The sequence below is a fragment of the Chinchilla lanigera genome, unplaced genomic scaffold, assembly GCF_000276665.1.
Source record: "Chinchilla lanigera isolate Chin_1 unplaced genomic scaffold, ChiLan1.0 scaffold00032, whole genome shotgun sequence".
In the NCBI taxonomy this organism is placed as follows: Eukaryota; Metazoa; Chordata; class Mammalia; order Rodentia; family Chinchillidae; genus Chinchilla; species Chinchilla lanigera.
Genome location: NW_004955433.1, coordinates 21,652,541 through 21,667,751, shown reverse-complemented (window position 1 = coordinate 21,667,751; position 15,211 = coordinate 21,652,541). Strand labels below are relative to the sequence as shown.

Genomic DNA, 15,211 nt, shown 5'->3' with positions numbered 1-15,211 from the left:
TTCAGAAAAAAATAATTTGCTAAATAGATTTTCATTCTGAAAGTAAATAAACAAAAATGTTAAAATTTATCTGGCACAAAACTAAGACTAATCATTAAAATAACATATATTGTACACAGTTTTATAAGCACTTAAAACCGAATCTGATTAATTACTTTAAAGGCAAGTTGGCTTTGCTATTAACTGCAACATAACAAAATAGATAAATTTATCTTTTTAACAAAGGGTGAGGTTTGTTGTTTATTGGTCATATGGAAACTCTTAAACTCATTAGTATTAAGCTCGAATTTTTTTATACAGGGGAAAAAAAAGTCGTCATCTAGTTTCCACACTTCAGTGTCAGAAATAATTGTGCTTTACAGCAAAATGGCAGCCAGTAGAACGAAGTGCAGAAATATCAACTTTAATTAAGCCCTTTCTCTCATGTACACTTCACAGTTTATATGCAGGAATAATTTATCACCATGTGAATGAACACTTAATACTTGGCATGGTACAAAATGGGCATGGATCTTGCCGCACCATATGCTCTTTCCTTTTTCTTCCTTCTTCTAGAGCTTCCATAGATGCAGAACTCAGTGTGAATTCATCGTATGTGGTTTAAATCACACATTCGCATTTATGGATGGCCTGTTTTGAGCTCAGATATATACATCCAAGCATGGCATGGTGGTGCATGCCACCTGTAATCCCAGAACTCTACAAGGATGAGGCAGGAGAATATCTTGGGGAATGTAATTACTCACCAGACCTTGTATAAAAATAAAAAGCGTAAAAAAGGGCTATGGATGTAGCTTAGTGCAAAGGTTCTAGCCTCAATCCACAGTACCACCATCACCGCCACCACACACACACACAGAGAAAGGACAGTATGTCAAGTAAAAGAAATGCCTCACAATCTCTTTCCAGAACTCTAGCTATGAATATGAAGCTAGAAATTCTTGCAGAGAATTCTACTCAGTAGCTTTATTTTTGCAGAGGAAGAGGCAGAGAGATTTGAACAAGTTCGTGACATGCTTATGGCAGATTTCTGGCCAAATCTTTAGCTTCCTCTCTTAAACCCAGAGAGCTTGTTGCTTCCCATTGCCTCATTTGAGGATCTCTCCTCTGCTGGGGCCCCTCTCTGTGCTGTTTCCATGAAGTCTGTTTTGCTTGTTAAAAACAGCTTTTGATGTATTATTAAAAAGCTGAGTTTGAAGGTGAAGCTGTTAAATGATGACACTGCTTTCTAATTCGCCTCTTTCTCTCCCTCATCGTTTCCCACCCCGGTGTGTCTCTATACAACAAACACCAAAGTTTTGAACTCCTGCTCTTTGAAAAGTGACTAACAATACTGTCACAAAGTGTTACTGAGCATAGCGGTGGACACCTGAAATTAATTGTACATTGCAGCCTCCCTAGATAACATATTGTCATATTATAAGAAAAACAGAAAGGCTTGAGTTAGAGTCAACGACCCCAGAAATGAAGGAGTCTGTATCAACAAATTAGAATTCCTCCAATTCCCTTATTTTCTAGACCACTAAGACCAGATGCCTGTAAAATGTTGCATAACTCTGTTCCTCAATTTCTCTCTTGAGGAAAGTACATTACCGCCCTCTTCTGGGCATCCCTATTTGCAAGGCCAGGTCACCTTTGTCTGCTGAGACCTGAAGGCTTAGACTGTGGTACTCTGCGGGAAGAAGAAACCCAGCGCATGCCTTGTTCCCCACTCTATAAAAGTTCATATTATTTTCATTGTTCACAGAGGACCACGCAGACTCACATTGGTTGAGTGACATACACGAGGTCACTTAGATCATTAGATATACAAGTGGTATTCCAACCAACGTCTGTCTGATCTCTAAGTCTAGTTACCTTCCAGTATGCCAAGATGCGTATCCTCTCATTCCTGCTTCAGCCAAACTAGAAGGCGAAGAATAATGTTGTAGTAGTATTCCTAAAGTTCTCGTTGAGCTCGCCAATTCCGTGGAGACCCTCCAGTGTTGAAATGAAAGGACATTCTCAATATCAGTGCACATCCACGTCCTGAGACCCCTCACAGTAGTGACGGTAGAGGGTGATGTTGATGTAATCTCATTTCGGGAGCTGGCTTCATGACCGGAGTCTGGGTAGCACTGCTTAGACGGATGACGCTCTTCAAGCAAATTGTGGAGCTCCAAGGGAGGGGAGCAAACAAGAGAAGATACTAAGGGAAAAATTAAGTTTCCAGAACCAGGAATATTCTATACAGTGAAGAAAGAGAAATGAAAAATTGGAGAGAATGGGAGGGACTGTGAGGAATGCAGAAGGGTGAAATATATAAATGGCTTATCCTTGTTATTGAGGAATAGCTGCCTCATGGCTGGATATTAGAAACAAGACTTCTGGAGGGGTTATTTGGCATCCCGTTTTATTTTACTTGTCCTGGTTAGAGAGAGCTTATATTGTATCCTTTGTAAGGGCACCTTGGTAAGATAGGATATAGGACTGCTTGGGTGGTCCTCTGATCCAACAAGTAGATCTTGTCCATTAGCTCTATTGTATAGTTTTATTGGTCACTGTAGTCCTAATTGACACAAGAATGGGTCAATTTTAACTTTATCTATTTATTTCTCTAACAAAATGTCTTAGTGACATCATTATTCTTGGAATGCCCCTCACCCTCTCTTCTCTGGCAGCGTCCACTGACTACCTTCCTTAGATCTTGTAGTAATGCTAAGGTTTGGGGATATGCTGTCCTTTTTTTTTTCCATCTCTAGGTTTTGGATCATTCTCTCTCTTCTGTGTGCTGTCGCTTTAGGGCTGAGACCAGCCATCCCCTTCTCTAGAAAGTCTCACTTAACTGCTTAGCCTCTGTCATCCCAGGGTAGACCTGTGTCCTTTCCTGTGCTTCCATAATGTCCCATGTTTCTCTCTTACTAGAGCATAGTCAGGTATGGCTATGATCAATTATAACAACAGATTACTGCAGAGTGGTCTCTTAGAGCCCGTGTGTGAGAGACCAGGCACTGTGTGGAGTGACTTACAGACGTTGCTCATGTAAGCCTTGTGACAGTCTTGCAATACCATTCCTTTCTCCATTTCATAAATGAGCAAGCTGAGCTCAAAGAAGTCAATTTACCCAGCTCTGGCAAGTGGTAAAACTAATATTCAAATCTGATATTTGCTAATTGGTAATGAAATGAGGTGAGGATGAAGCCTGCAGCTAATCAAATCTGTCTGTCTGTTTGCAGAGGCTGACTGGGGAAGTGGGCAGCCCTGACGTGATGTGCTCAGAAAGCGAAGACATTCTGTTCAAAGAGAGGTCTGCTTGACGCATCTGGGAGGCCATCATCAGAAAGACTGCCACTTGGTTGGTGGAAGGGGTGACAGCTGCATTCCCTTGTGCCTACCACGTAACCAAAAATGAAGGAGAACTACTGTTTACAAGCCGCCCTGGTGTGCCTGAGCATGCTGTGCCACAGCCAGGCATTCGCCCTGGAGCGACGAAGCCACCTGCATCCCTCATTCCATGGGCACCACGACAGGGGCAAGGAAGGGCAGGTGCTGCAGCGCTCTAAGAGAGGCTGGGTCTGGAACCAGTTCTTCGTGATAGAGGAGTACACTGGGCCTGACCCTGTGCTTGTGGGCAGGGTAAGGTTGCTTTCATTCCGTATTTATCTATCTTTCTCCACCATGGAAGTGGTAGCACATGGACACTAGCAAAGGAAAAGCAAGAGGGAAAATGCAGTGATCTGTCATCAGTACAGACCCAATCTGTCAATCAGTACATCCTTCCAGTCATCTTCCCCAAATTCATATTCTTACTCATGTTGAGAATACTTTTATTTTTCACTTATTATTATACCATAGAAATGCACTTGTACTGGCTGCTTAGTAGATTCCTGAAGTGGGAATGACCATAGTTTATTTAATCATTCTTCAGACAGGGACTTTCCTCAGACCATAGTTTAACTGCCAAATGGATGCCCCTGTATTTTCTTCTCATAGCCTTTGGTCTTTTTTGTCACAGCTGTCTCTTCTGTGTCATGCATAGCTACTTTTTGTTGTCTTCTTCACTAGACCTCAAGATGCCTTGCATTATGAGTGTGATTTTATCCCATTTGCTTCAGTAGCTGGCTCACTCTCTAACAAGAATAGATGTTGTAGGATAGGTGTAAAATTTATCCTCTTTGCTTTAGGGTTGGTAAAACCTTGGTAGGATGACTCCAGATGTTTAGCACTAAACAAGTTATGCATTCTTTGTGTAGCTTGTCCAAAAATAATACAAGTGTAAAGAGTCCAAGACACATTTGGGGAGCTGACTTCCCACTATTGTTTGTGCTGGAAGCAAGCATGCAGCTATCTTCCAGATGGTATTGCCTTTCAGTAAGAAATGCAACCCTACTACAGTCCGGTGGACTGCTAGACACATGGTGAAAAAGAAGCTCAGAATGTAGGGAGAAAGAGTTACCTATGCAGTTATAAAAGAAAAACTAAAATAAGAGAGAGGATAATGAAATTCAATGTAAGTGATTATGAATTGTATGTAACATTTTGGAGAAATGAAGGAAGGTTTCATGGTGAATAGGGTAATAACTAGTGACCTAAAAGAAGAACAGGACATATTCAGTAAAGGTGGAAAGGAGACAGAGAATGTCAGAGGTACTGACTTCTGATCCCATGGATTCAAATACATTTGTCTTTGTTGTCCCTTAGCATGAGAGCAAGGCTCCATATTTATATCATGAGCATACTTAGAAAAGGCTCATGATAGTCTCAATAATATTGTTTAGGATTAAGAACACATCTACTTGCAAAGATGTACCAAGAGAATTTCATTCATTTATACCCCAAAGGGAAGGCTGTGGATATAGTCGTGCAAAAGAGAGACACAGGGGAATAAACGGCATGCAGAACCTGCGAAGTAGGGGAGATGAGTTGTTTGCTCAGAGAGGATGAAAAGACTTCACTCAGGGAAGTAGCTGTGTGGCTTCGCAATGTGAAGAGATGTGCAGACATTATTCTAAGAGAATAGAACTTCTGCTCTGTGACTTTCTCACTGGGGAGCAGCAGCTGGAGTTAGGGTGGTAAGGTGCTGAAGACAGGACCTGGGGACACATTTTGTCATCTCTGCAAATCTAACAATTGCCATGCCTGCTAGAAGGGAATGTAGAAAAAAAGGGGGAAAGAGGAAAAACCTAACCATTCCAACAGAATGGTGTTCAAAATCTAGATATTTGAAAATCAGTCTTATTTTTAGCTGGGGCTAAAAAGAGGCCAGATATTGTAGCTCATCCTTTGGAAATAGTGCTGGGATAGTTCTGCAGAAGTAGGAAAGACAGAGCAGTTGGCTTGTTCTCTAACAATATTTGACTTGATGGCATTCAAGGCTGAGTAGTTTAAGATTCCCTAAGAGAGTAGAATTTGGCAAACCATAGACTTTCAAATTTCTTATAGTGAGTACAGTCTGTGTCATACTGTGCTATGCAGAGGGGGAAGCTGTCCATCCTTGGATCTAGGAATTGACTGTTGCTTCCGCACCCAGATCCCTTGATAGCCTTCAGTGGCTTCCCAAACTGCTTTTTGTCTGGAACCTAATAAACCTCACTGCCAGTTATACAGATCATCTTTGTAAGAGTGAAAAGAAAAATTTATATTCAAATTTGAAATATGAAAACAAAATAGAAAAAATAATATGAATGATATTTTGTAGAATTTTCATGTATTTGACTTACCATGACACATTGCTTAATTCTTATGAGATGGCCATATCACATATAACATATAAAGTTCCCAGAAGCTGTCAATGACTAAACACTCCTGTGTATTTCTTGCTCTTCATTTGCAGGACTAATCCCCTAACTTCACACAGATCTGGAGCAGGGAATTGAGACAATCAATGTTAAGCTTTCTGGGAAGGATTTAGATTCTGGGTGCAGGGTCCATCCTCTGTTGAAAAAATCTGTATGAAAACTGGAGTAATTCTGTCATTGTAGGCCATCAGATAACTTTATATCTCACCCAAAATGAACTTATTCTTAAGAAATGTGTCAGTCATAATTTCAGGACAACAAAAGATTTGTTATAAATAACCAAATCTGAAAGTGTTCTCCTCTGCCCCAAGAAAATCTACAGTGTAAATAAATGATAATTATAATTTATAGATACACATATATCCCTCCTAGCTGAAATTTTTAATGTTTCACTGAAACACTGCAAATCAATTAGATATCATTTGGGAAATTGTAATAATACAAGAATTTTAAAACAGTGTATCCAATTTGCTTTGTGACTCTGGGCAAGCTTGCTAGGCCTTGGGTTCTTAGTAATAATTAAAATTACAGTAATAATATAGTAATATTAAGTAGAGTTAATAACAGTAATCATTATTTTTGTTATTCTAACTGCTAATTGGATAAAACTATTTAGTTTATAATGGGTTTTCTTATGTAGCAAGTAAAAATGAGGGCTTTTTTCACTTGGCTACTCTAGAAAGTTGCAAGAACAGTGAAAGTCAGGCTGATCTGTTCCACAAAGGAGATAATGTGGGCCAAGGAATTCAGATTAATATGACAGCTGCAAAAATCAAAATTGGAAAATGGAGGACAGTGAGAAACTCATTGCTGCAGGAAAATCATGCGAAGTCTTTAGGGGAGTTTTGTGCTCCACAACACAGTACAGAGTCAAGGCAAAAAGGCATAGGATTGGTAATAAAGAGACCTGCATGATTTCTGGGGCCAGAAAAGTTAAGCTTTAGGAACGTACCATCCTATCTCCAGGCATTCTCAAAGAGGAAAATGAACAAGGATATTTAAGGCTCTTTCCGGGGTGTGAGGATGCATGTCCACCAGCTCATCCCACCCACCCTATCTTTTTGGTTGCAGTGGGCCCTTTTTCCTTGAAGATCACATCCTCAGCTCTTCAGAACCTGTGTGCTGCACAGCTGGAATTCTAGGAAGGTGTAATCAGTTGAACTGTTTGGAGTTAACACAGCTGGGGAACAACCTAAGTGTTTGGAGAGGCCTGCTAAAAGAAATAATAACACCCTGTGGGTGAGGTAGATCTGTGTGTATAATATGGAAGAGGCACCTGAATTTGCTATTAGAGAGAAATGGCAAAGTGAAGAATGATGTGTGCTTTAAGGCACTTTAATATGTAAAAATCAGAGTGTATATGGCTAGGCAGAGAGGAGCACTGTAGACTCTATGCATAGACTAGCATGTCTTGTAGATGATTCACAAGAAATTTAACAGTGGTGACTTCTAAGCAGCCAAAATGAAGGAATGGAAATTTTTCATGTATAGTTTTAAAAATATATTTAAAATATATTTCTTTCTCAAAATAATTTTTAAGATGTATGTACGTGTGTACATGTGCACAGTGTAGCAATCATCAAGCATGTCTGCGTCTCCCTAGTTCCTCCCCCATCCCTTTTGAAATTATAAATCTTGATTTCTCTTTCCCTAGCTTCATTCCGATCTTGACACTGGTGATGGGAAGATTAAATACATTCTCTCAGGTGAAGGAGCTGGAACCATTTTTGTGATTGATGACAAATCAGGGAACATTCATGCCACCAAGACGTTGGACCGAGAGGAAAAAGCTCAGTATACGCTGATGGCTCAAGCGGTGGACAGGGAAACGAACCGACCACTGGAGCCAGCTTCCTCATTCATCGTCAAGGTCCAGGACATTAATGACAACCCACCGGAGTTTCTGCATGAGATCTATTATGCCAACGTGCCTGAAAGGTCCAATGTGGGTGCGTAAGTGGGAAGATCTGCTTCAATTCCAGCCTGGCTGCAGGCGTTGGGCTTCTGTGTCTTCCCCAATCAGGACATAGATCTTAGGCTCTACTTTCATTGCCAACATAACAGCAAAGAATGTTCATTCGTAGAGATAAAATTGCAAATGTTTACAATGGGCTCAAGGCTTTTAAGTCTAAACTTATTAAAAAGAAGAAGAGTAGAAAAAAGGAAATACTTTGATTGGGCCCAGGAAACCCTGACGTTTGTATTACTAGCTTTGTAACTTAGAACTAGTTAGACCTATTCTCTTAGCCTTTGTTTCTTTTTCTGTAAAATGGCAATAATAACTCCTGGCTTTGTAGGACTGGAGATAACACTCATCCACTCATAGCACATACTCATGTTCAGTAAGTAAGAGCAGCAGTAATATTTGTTGCATATGGACATTATGTTAATTGGTGACTTACACACACTATTATATTTAATGTTTGCTGTGCTTAATCTTTGTAATGAGGCAAGTCTAATTGGCCATAGTTTACAGATGGGAAACTCAAGCCAGAAACAGATTTTCTAATTCATCCAGGTTAATCTTTGCTTTTACGTGACCCAGAATGCACACCTAGCCACGGCACTATGACATCATCTATTGATTCAGAAGTAGATATCTGCTTTAATGTACTAGAAAACACATTACATTGTGAAAATATATGTTTTTGAAGGGTTTCTTTAACTAGCCCCTTTATCCAGCAAAAAACTTTCACTTGAGTTTCCAGAATACATGGAAGTCTTTTGAGGAATATGCTTTATTGAAAGATGTTTGCCTGTCACACAGTGAGCAGGGAATGAATCTGATCAGATGAGTGCAAATGAATGTAATGCTTATCAGAGAACAGCAACCCACTCTACAAATGAGAAAACCAAGCACTGCTTAGGAGAAGGCTGCTCAAGAAGGCTAACTATGATCCTGGGAGCCCAAGCCCTTCCCTTCTGCATGTAGAGCCCCTATGTCAGAAGATGGTGCCCTCCTCCTAGAGTTCTTCTCACATTTTGTGAAAATCAAGCTGAGTTGTCCCCCGCAGTCCTTCGTCTGCCTTTTCCTTGTTAGTCCTTTACTTTTTAGACGCACACATGCAGATTCTAATGAGAGACAACAGACCTCAAATAAATCTGCATAAATAGGGCATAGTAGTGTCAGCAGCCGAACACTGGCGTGGAGGGTCAGGATGGGAACACCAGGCATCATAAAGGATGTTCTATGGGAACTATCATTATTCTCACCTCTGGGGGTTCTTTGATGTTGGGAGACAGTACGCAGACTCTCTATTATGGCACAGGAAAGTGCAGTGCAGTCTTTATTGTCAGGCAGTATCAGGACTAACTCATTGCTGTACCTTTAACCAGGCTTGTGGACCTAGATGTCTTCTTATACCTTTCTACGTTTTTCATTTTGTCATCTACAAAAAGAAGATAACATACACTGTAATGATTGTTAAACAAAATACATGTAAAATAAAAAGGTTTGTGAAGCATTCAGAATTCTGGAAGTAAATTTAGTACAAAAATAGTAATTTCCCTAACACACCATAATGCTATTTTTCATAAATCTCTGTTGCCTAGCATATTTGCTGGGCCTGTGGGAAGAGCTCAAAAAGAGTCATTTGTATGAAATAGTGAATTACAGAAGACTGATTTGAAAACAGTGAGATTTACTTGTACACCCCACAAAAGTTGCTGACAACCCTCTAAAGAGTAGTTAGAAGCTCTGTAAGTGGGCCACCTTGCCTCCCCCATGGAACTTTGCCTTTCTGCTGAAAATTTCACAGAGTGAACTTGGGTATCACTGCTTGCCTGATTGACTTTAGATTGCTGACTCTGGAAATAAACATCTTTGTGAAAGAGATTGTATAATGTCATACCTCTCACACCAAATTTGCCCCACATAAATAGATGTGAAATACTAAGTAGAAGAGAATGCTGACAAACATACTATGAAACAACTAATAAAAAATAATGCTGGCAGTATACGTGGAGTGTGTCCCCAAACAATGCCTTGAACAGAGAAAACTGTATAATTGCCAAATCTCTCCTTCTAATTCCTCTTTCCTCACTCTGAAAAGCAATATTCCATGTTCCAGATACTTGTCATTTGTGACCAGCAAGGAACAGAAGGGATTTTTAAAGAGAAAAAAATCTGAATTTCATATTCCTTCAATTCCCCAGTTTCCTGAAATTCTCACCCAGAAAAGCTTGCCTTAGTTCGCACCAGGTATCAACTGGTGGTTCCTGTTTCATGGATACCAGACCTGTTAGAAGTGGGAACATGCAATTTTCATGCCAGTAGGGAACAACATTCTGTACAATATTTATAGCCATAAATTAATTAAAATGTAGTATTAGCAATGATTTTATGGCATGAAAAGCAACAATAAAATGATGTATTTATTGTTCTGCTACAGATGGGGGATTGTACTCTGTCCTTTCTTGAAAAGCAATTCATCATTAATTATCATTTATTATACTCTTTGGGGAGATTTTTATTTAATTATGTGATAAACTCAACATTTGAACTGCATGGGTCTGAGAATATTTGGCAATAATGTTCCTGTCATCATTTAAACTACTAAGCTTACCAGGATGTACTATGAATATAGAAAGTTCAGTTTTAATCTATGAGAATCAAAAAGCGAAAAGAAAGTACAGAGGAAGCAAAAAAAAAAGGAAGATTGTTTTGCATCTCAATTCTAGGAAAATGAGAGCATGTTGAATAATTGTGCAGCTCTCTTCTGGATTTATTTTATACCGAAAATTTATAAATAATAGTATAATCTGAAAAGTCAAAAGCATGCTACTAATTAATTTATTCTCCTTCTAAGGAACATCGGTGATCCAGGTAACAGCTTCTGATGCAGATGACCCCACCTATGGGAATAGCGCCAAGTTAGTATACAGCATCCTTGAAGGACAGCCTTACTTCTCAGTGGAGGCACAGACAGGTATTGTGGAATGTTGCTGCCCTTGTGAATTAGGACAGATTGTAAATCAGAGTCCATGCCTGCTCACTAAACCTACTTAAATCTCAGTTTTCCCAAATAAATAAAAAGGGAACAAAAAAGGCCACCTAAGTAGATTAATGTGAATATTTAGTGCTCTATGCACATCCTGGTGTACAGTTAGCACACAGTGAAACACTTATTATTGTTTCTGCCCATACTTCACAATGCAACCATAACAAATAATCTTTAAATTTGATATTGTTAATGTCAGAAGGGTCTTGAGCTGTGGATCCAAATTATGAGACTACAGAAATCAGAGCCTGGTATAAATGCAGGCAGCTGTCAAAGGAGGCTTTGAAGATCACTCTTCAAGACTAGGGGTGGCAGGGATGCATGCTGATATTCACATTGTTTTAAAATGTAGCAATTTGCAATCTCTCTTGCTGGGCTCAGAGTTTCTTAGTGGACCTCATCACACAGAGAGGAGATTCTGTATACTTCTTATGGAAAACAAAGAATAAACCAAAAAAGTGTATTAATGTACAAACAAAACCCAAAAATGTTTCACATAATTTATACCAAAGTTAATTGTTTAGAATGAAGACTAAAATCCTATGAAACTTCTCATCCATGATATTTTCTTGGGAACCTTCCCCCCACACACAATATGTCTCATATTTCTGAAAGATGAGGACAAATAGTCTTCAGTTATTATCATTAGAATTTATAACATATGTGTGTATGTGTGTATACACTTTGCCTACCAATTGGATATTTTGCTCTTTTACTTAAAATAATTTTGATTTACTTATGTATTCATTTATTTGTAGCTACCTTGTTTCAGAGCACAATTTATGGAATTATTTGCTATGATTACATTAAAGACATTTGTCATTAGCTTTTCTGGGTTAACCAAGGAAAACATGGACTTCATCTAGACTTTTGAGATGTTAAAGAAAAAATCTCCACCCTTCTTTGTCTCAAGAACTCATGGCTAATAACTGCCCACTTGAATCTACCAAATTACTTAATAAGTAAGGAAGCGAGGGCCCGTGAGTTCTAGGGTACTGCACAGAAACATACCAACATCAGGGAATATTAATCCTTCCTCAGTGTTGTTTTTATATGTCTAGTACAAGTGTTACCTTAACTACAGAGAAGAAAAGCTTCCACACATCCTCCAGAGGTTGAAGTGGATGTAGTTTTCTATGAAAACCATGTTTCAGTATTCAGAGATCACAAAGAACTCAATCACTAATTTGCCACTGTTGTCAGTGGCAGGTGATTTTAGACAGTAAATATTTGCATAAACATTGTGCATAATTCTAACCCATTTGGCTCACTCTTTCAAAAATTAATATTAACATTTTAGTGTGTTACATGAAATATGTACCTCTTATTTTAAATGTAATATAGAGTATAAAAATATTTGTAATAATTGCATGTGGGAATAGATTTCCAAAAGATTTTGCTAGAAGTCAAAACTATGGTTTTAATTACAGTTGACACTCAAATATTTCAATCTTCAGGATCCTTATACCTGAGAAGGTTATTACTTGCATGTATAGAGAAATAAAATTAATGCTCTGTAAATAATTTTATGACTAGCTTGAATACAAGGGTGCTTCAAGAATGGTTGCTTAGGGTTATTTATCATATTGAAATTTTCTCTGAAGACCTGAGGTGTTTTATGCATCTTTACCTACCCCATATCCAAGACATGTAGTCGTTCTGTTCTATATAAATGATTATCTCATGTTTCCTGCTCTCTGCCCAGGTATCATCAGGACAGCCCTCCCCAACATGGACAGGGAAGCCAAGGAGGAGTACCATGTGGTGATCCAGGCCAAGGACATGGGCGGACACATGGGCGGACTCTCAGGAACAACCAAAGTGATGATCACTCTGACCGATGTCAATGACAACCCACCAAAGTTTCCTCAGAGTAAGTAGGTGGGCTGAGCTTTCACCGTTCAGCAATGCCGCAGCCAGCCCGCATCTTCTTTTGCCCCTTCCTGCCTTACACAGCTTTCCAAAAGAAAAATCTACAAAACTGAGAGGTCATTATATCAGTTTTGCAAGAAGCAAGATGAAAATAATAACAGAGCTGACATGGTGTAGAGATAGAGGAAGAAAAGAAGATATTGAAAGTTCTGACCCTGAAAACAGAAAATCGATTTTTCTGGGTATTTGATTTGCTAGGTAATAGTAGTGTGATCTAGTCTAAATTAACTTTTCTGTGTTCTTGTTACTAACCTGGACATACCAGTACTTGAATCAGTTATTTTTTCCTGTGTAACAAACTGTTCAAGAGTGTTTTGAAATAATAATCATTTGTTTTTGCTGTGAGTACAAAGTTTGGAGGAGACAACTTTTATTTGTTTCTCACAGCACCACCTAGGGACAGATCCACTGGGGATGAAAGAGTGACTTCCAAGAATTTTTACTTACATGGCTAGCAAGTTCAAATGCATTATTTGCTCCTCTGCATGTGGGTCTCTCTATGGCTGTGTCTGACAGCGAGAGCCGCTAGAGCACCGGGCACAAATTGTATTGCCTTTTCTGAGTCGGCCTCCGTAGTCATGTAACTTCCTTTCCAGTGTACATGTAAGAATGCCAGAATTTAAGCAGAGTTCCTCAAAATTATCTTGAAGAAAAGCATCTGGGATGACCAACATAGATCTGAACATTTTTGCAAAATGAATTCTTCCATCCTACCTAGTTAATAGGATTACTGCGAAGTATAAACAAGCTAGTGTAAAGTCTTGTGATGACAACTGACATAGTTGTCAGCAAATCCTAGACATTGTTATTTGGGTTCTACAAAATTTATAGAATTGCTAAGGAAATTAGAAAGAAAAATGATATTTAAATGGAATAAATAATTTTAATTACAGATACCTGTATCATCATTTCATGCCCAATCATTAACTCTGTAAATCTCTACAAAAGCCTATATTTACATTTTAAAGAAAACATGAGCTTCTATAAAGTCTAGAGGAAGATGGCTAAGGGAATGTGGCCAAAGGAACATGGCCAAGCCAGAATTTGAACACAAGTCCATTCATGTATGTAGAGGTGAATACAAAGGTGTAGTATCATGCACTAGTACCAGAGCACTTCCACCATGAAAGGGTCTTTTTCATCATTAGAGCCTGTGAGTGTATTACCAGAATGAATGTTCTTTTTGCAATTGAGAGAAGAAGGAAGGTAATGAAAAATGGCCTTAGGGAGGTACCGTAATTACTCAAAGGAATCCAAAGACAGCAATCTACAAAGGGAAGCAATAGGGGAGAAGTTGAGGAGGGCACAGTCAGGTCTCATAGGGTTCCACAACAGATGCTTTACCTCTGCAGCTACAAGGTTCAGGCTCTCCAGAAAGATGAAGGGTCAAAAAACATTCCAAAGCTGCAGGTTCCACTGCACACACTGTACAGTTGTTAAGTGAGCTGGGAGGAATAGGTCAGGCAGGATTAGTGAGTAGCCATTAGTGTCTTTGCTCATAGTCAAATGGTAAAGTTTTATTACTACTGTCCCCAGCTGTACCAGGATCACAGCCATAAACTTAAATGAGATTTGGAGAAAGTCATTTTATACTACACTTTGTAAAACCCTTCTATGCATTTGTAATTATCTTCCCACCATACTTTCCCACCATACCAATATGAAAGGCATGTGAGATTGAGTTGATTATAAATCCAAACTGCACATATAAGTAGAGTACTGTAACTGATAAAATCTGCATCAGAGGAGACTAAAGCACGAAGAGGTAAATAGCAGATCCAATGACTTGGCTTATATTTCTTTCCCCATACAGAGTATCCTTAAAATGTGAAGATGAAAAAAAGTTAGTGGCAAAACTCGCACCCCAACTGAAAAATCTCCAGTGGTTGCCTAAAGTTAGACAAAACTTGAAGCTTTTTCATCTCCTAGAATGATCTCTTTTTTTTTTTTAATACAACTGAGCCCCAAGCTATCTAGGTGCTCTTCTCTTTTAACAGAAGACCTTTCCCACACTTGTCCTCTTGCTACTTCTGTGTATATCCAGGATGTTGCCACATTTGGATCATTGCCGTTCACACTCTCTGAACCTGTAATGTTTACTTCTTAGATATTCGTTCCCCGGCTTGTTCCTCTCTGTTTCTTCAGTGGCCTTCAGATACCATTTTTTTCTAGAAATCTTCTCTGGCTACCTTGATCCAAATGAATCTCTCACTCCTTCTCACCCTCACACACTTAACACAAGCATTGACATTAGCTTTCATTCATCCACATACATAAACATGCTCACATCAGTACATTGTAACATGTTCAGTTGTACTCGCTCATGTGCTGCTACCCTGTACATGTAGTCAATCATTCACTTTCACATGCACAAATGCAAAACATCTACTCACATTCACATCATCACACTTATACACAAGTTTACACTTACATACACAACCACATACTCATTCATGTCCCTCTACCCATTACCATTTTATTTTGGTTTCCTGTCTTGGTTTC

At 39.0% G+C, this 15,211-nt stretch overlaps 1 protein-coding gene across 3 annotated transcripts in view; it reads left to right on the top strand.

Annotated features, from left to right (window-relative positions):
* Cdh11 (cadherin 11, type 2, OB-cadherin (osteoblast)) overlaps positions 1-15,211 on the top strand; it is a 157,060-nt gene that overhangs the window by 103,217 nt on the left and 38,632 nt on the right. For all 3 annotated transcript variants that reach the window (XM_005388459.2, XM_013516243.1, XM_005388460.2), the window contains 4 exons: positions 3,216-3,615; positions 7,432-7,726; positions 10,586-10,705; positions 12,483-12,650. In XM_005388459.2, the coding sequence (XP_005388516.1) occupies positions 3,388-3,615; positions 7,432-7,726; positions 10,586-10,705; positions 12,483-12,650 (811 nt within the window). In that variant the 5' untranslated portion in view covers positions 3,216-3,387. The remainder of the gene's footprint in view (positions 1-3,215; positions 3,616-7,431; positions 7,727-10,585; positions 10,706-12,482; positions 12,651-15,211) is intronic.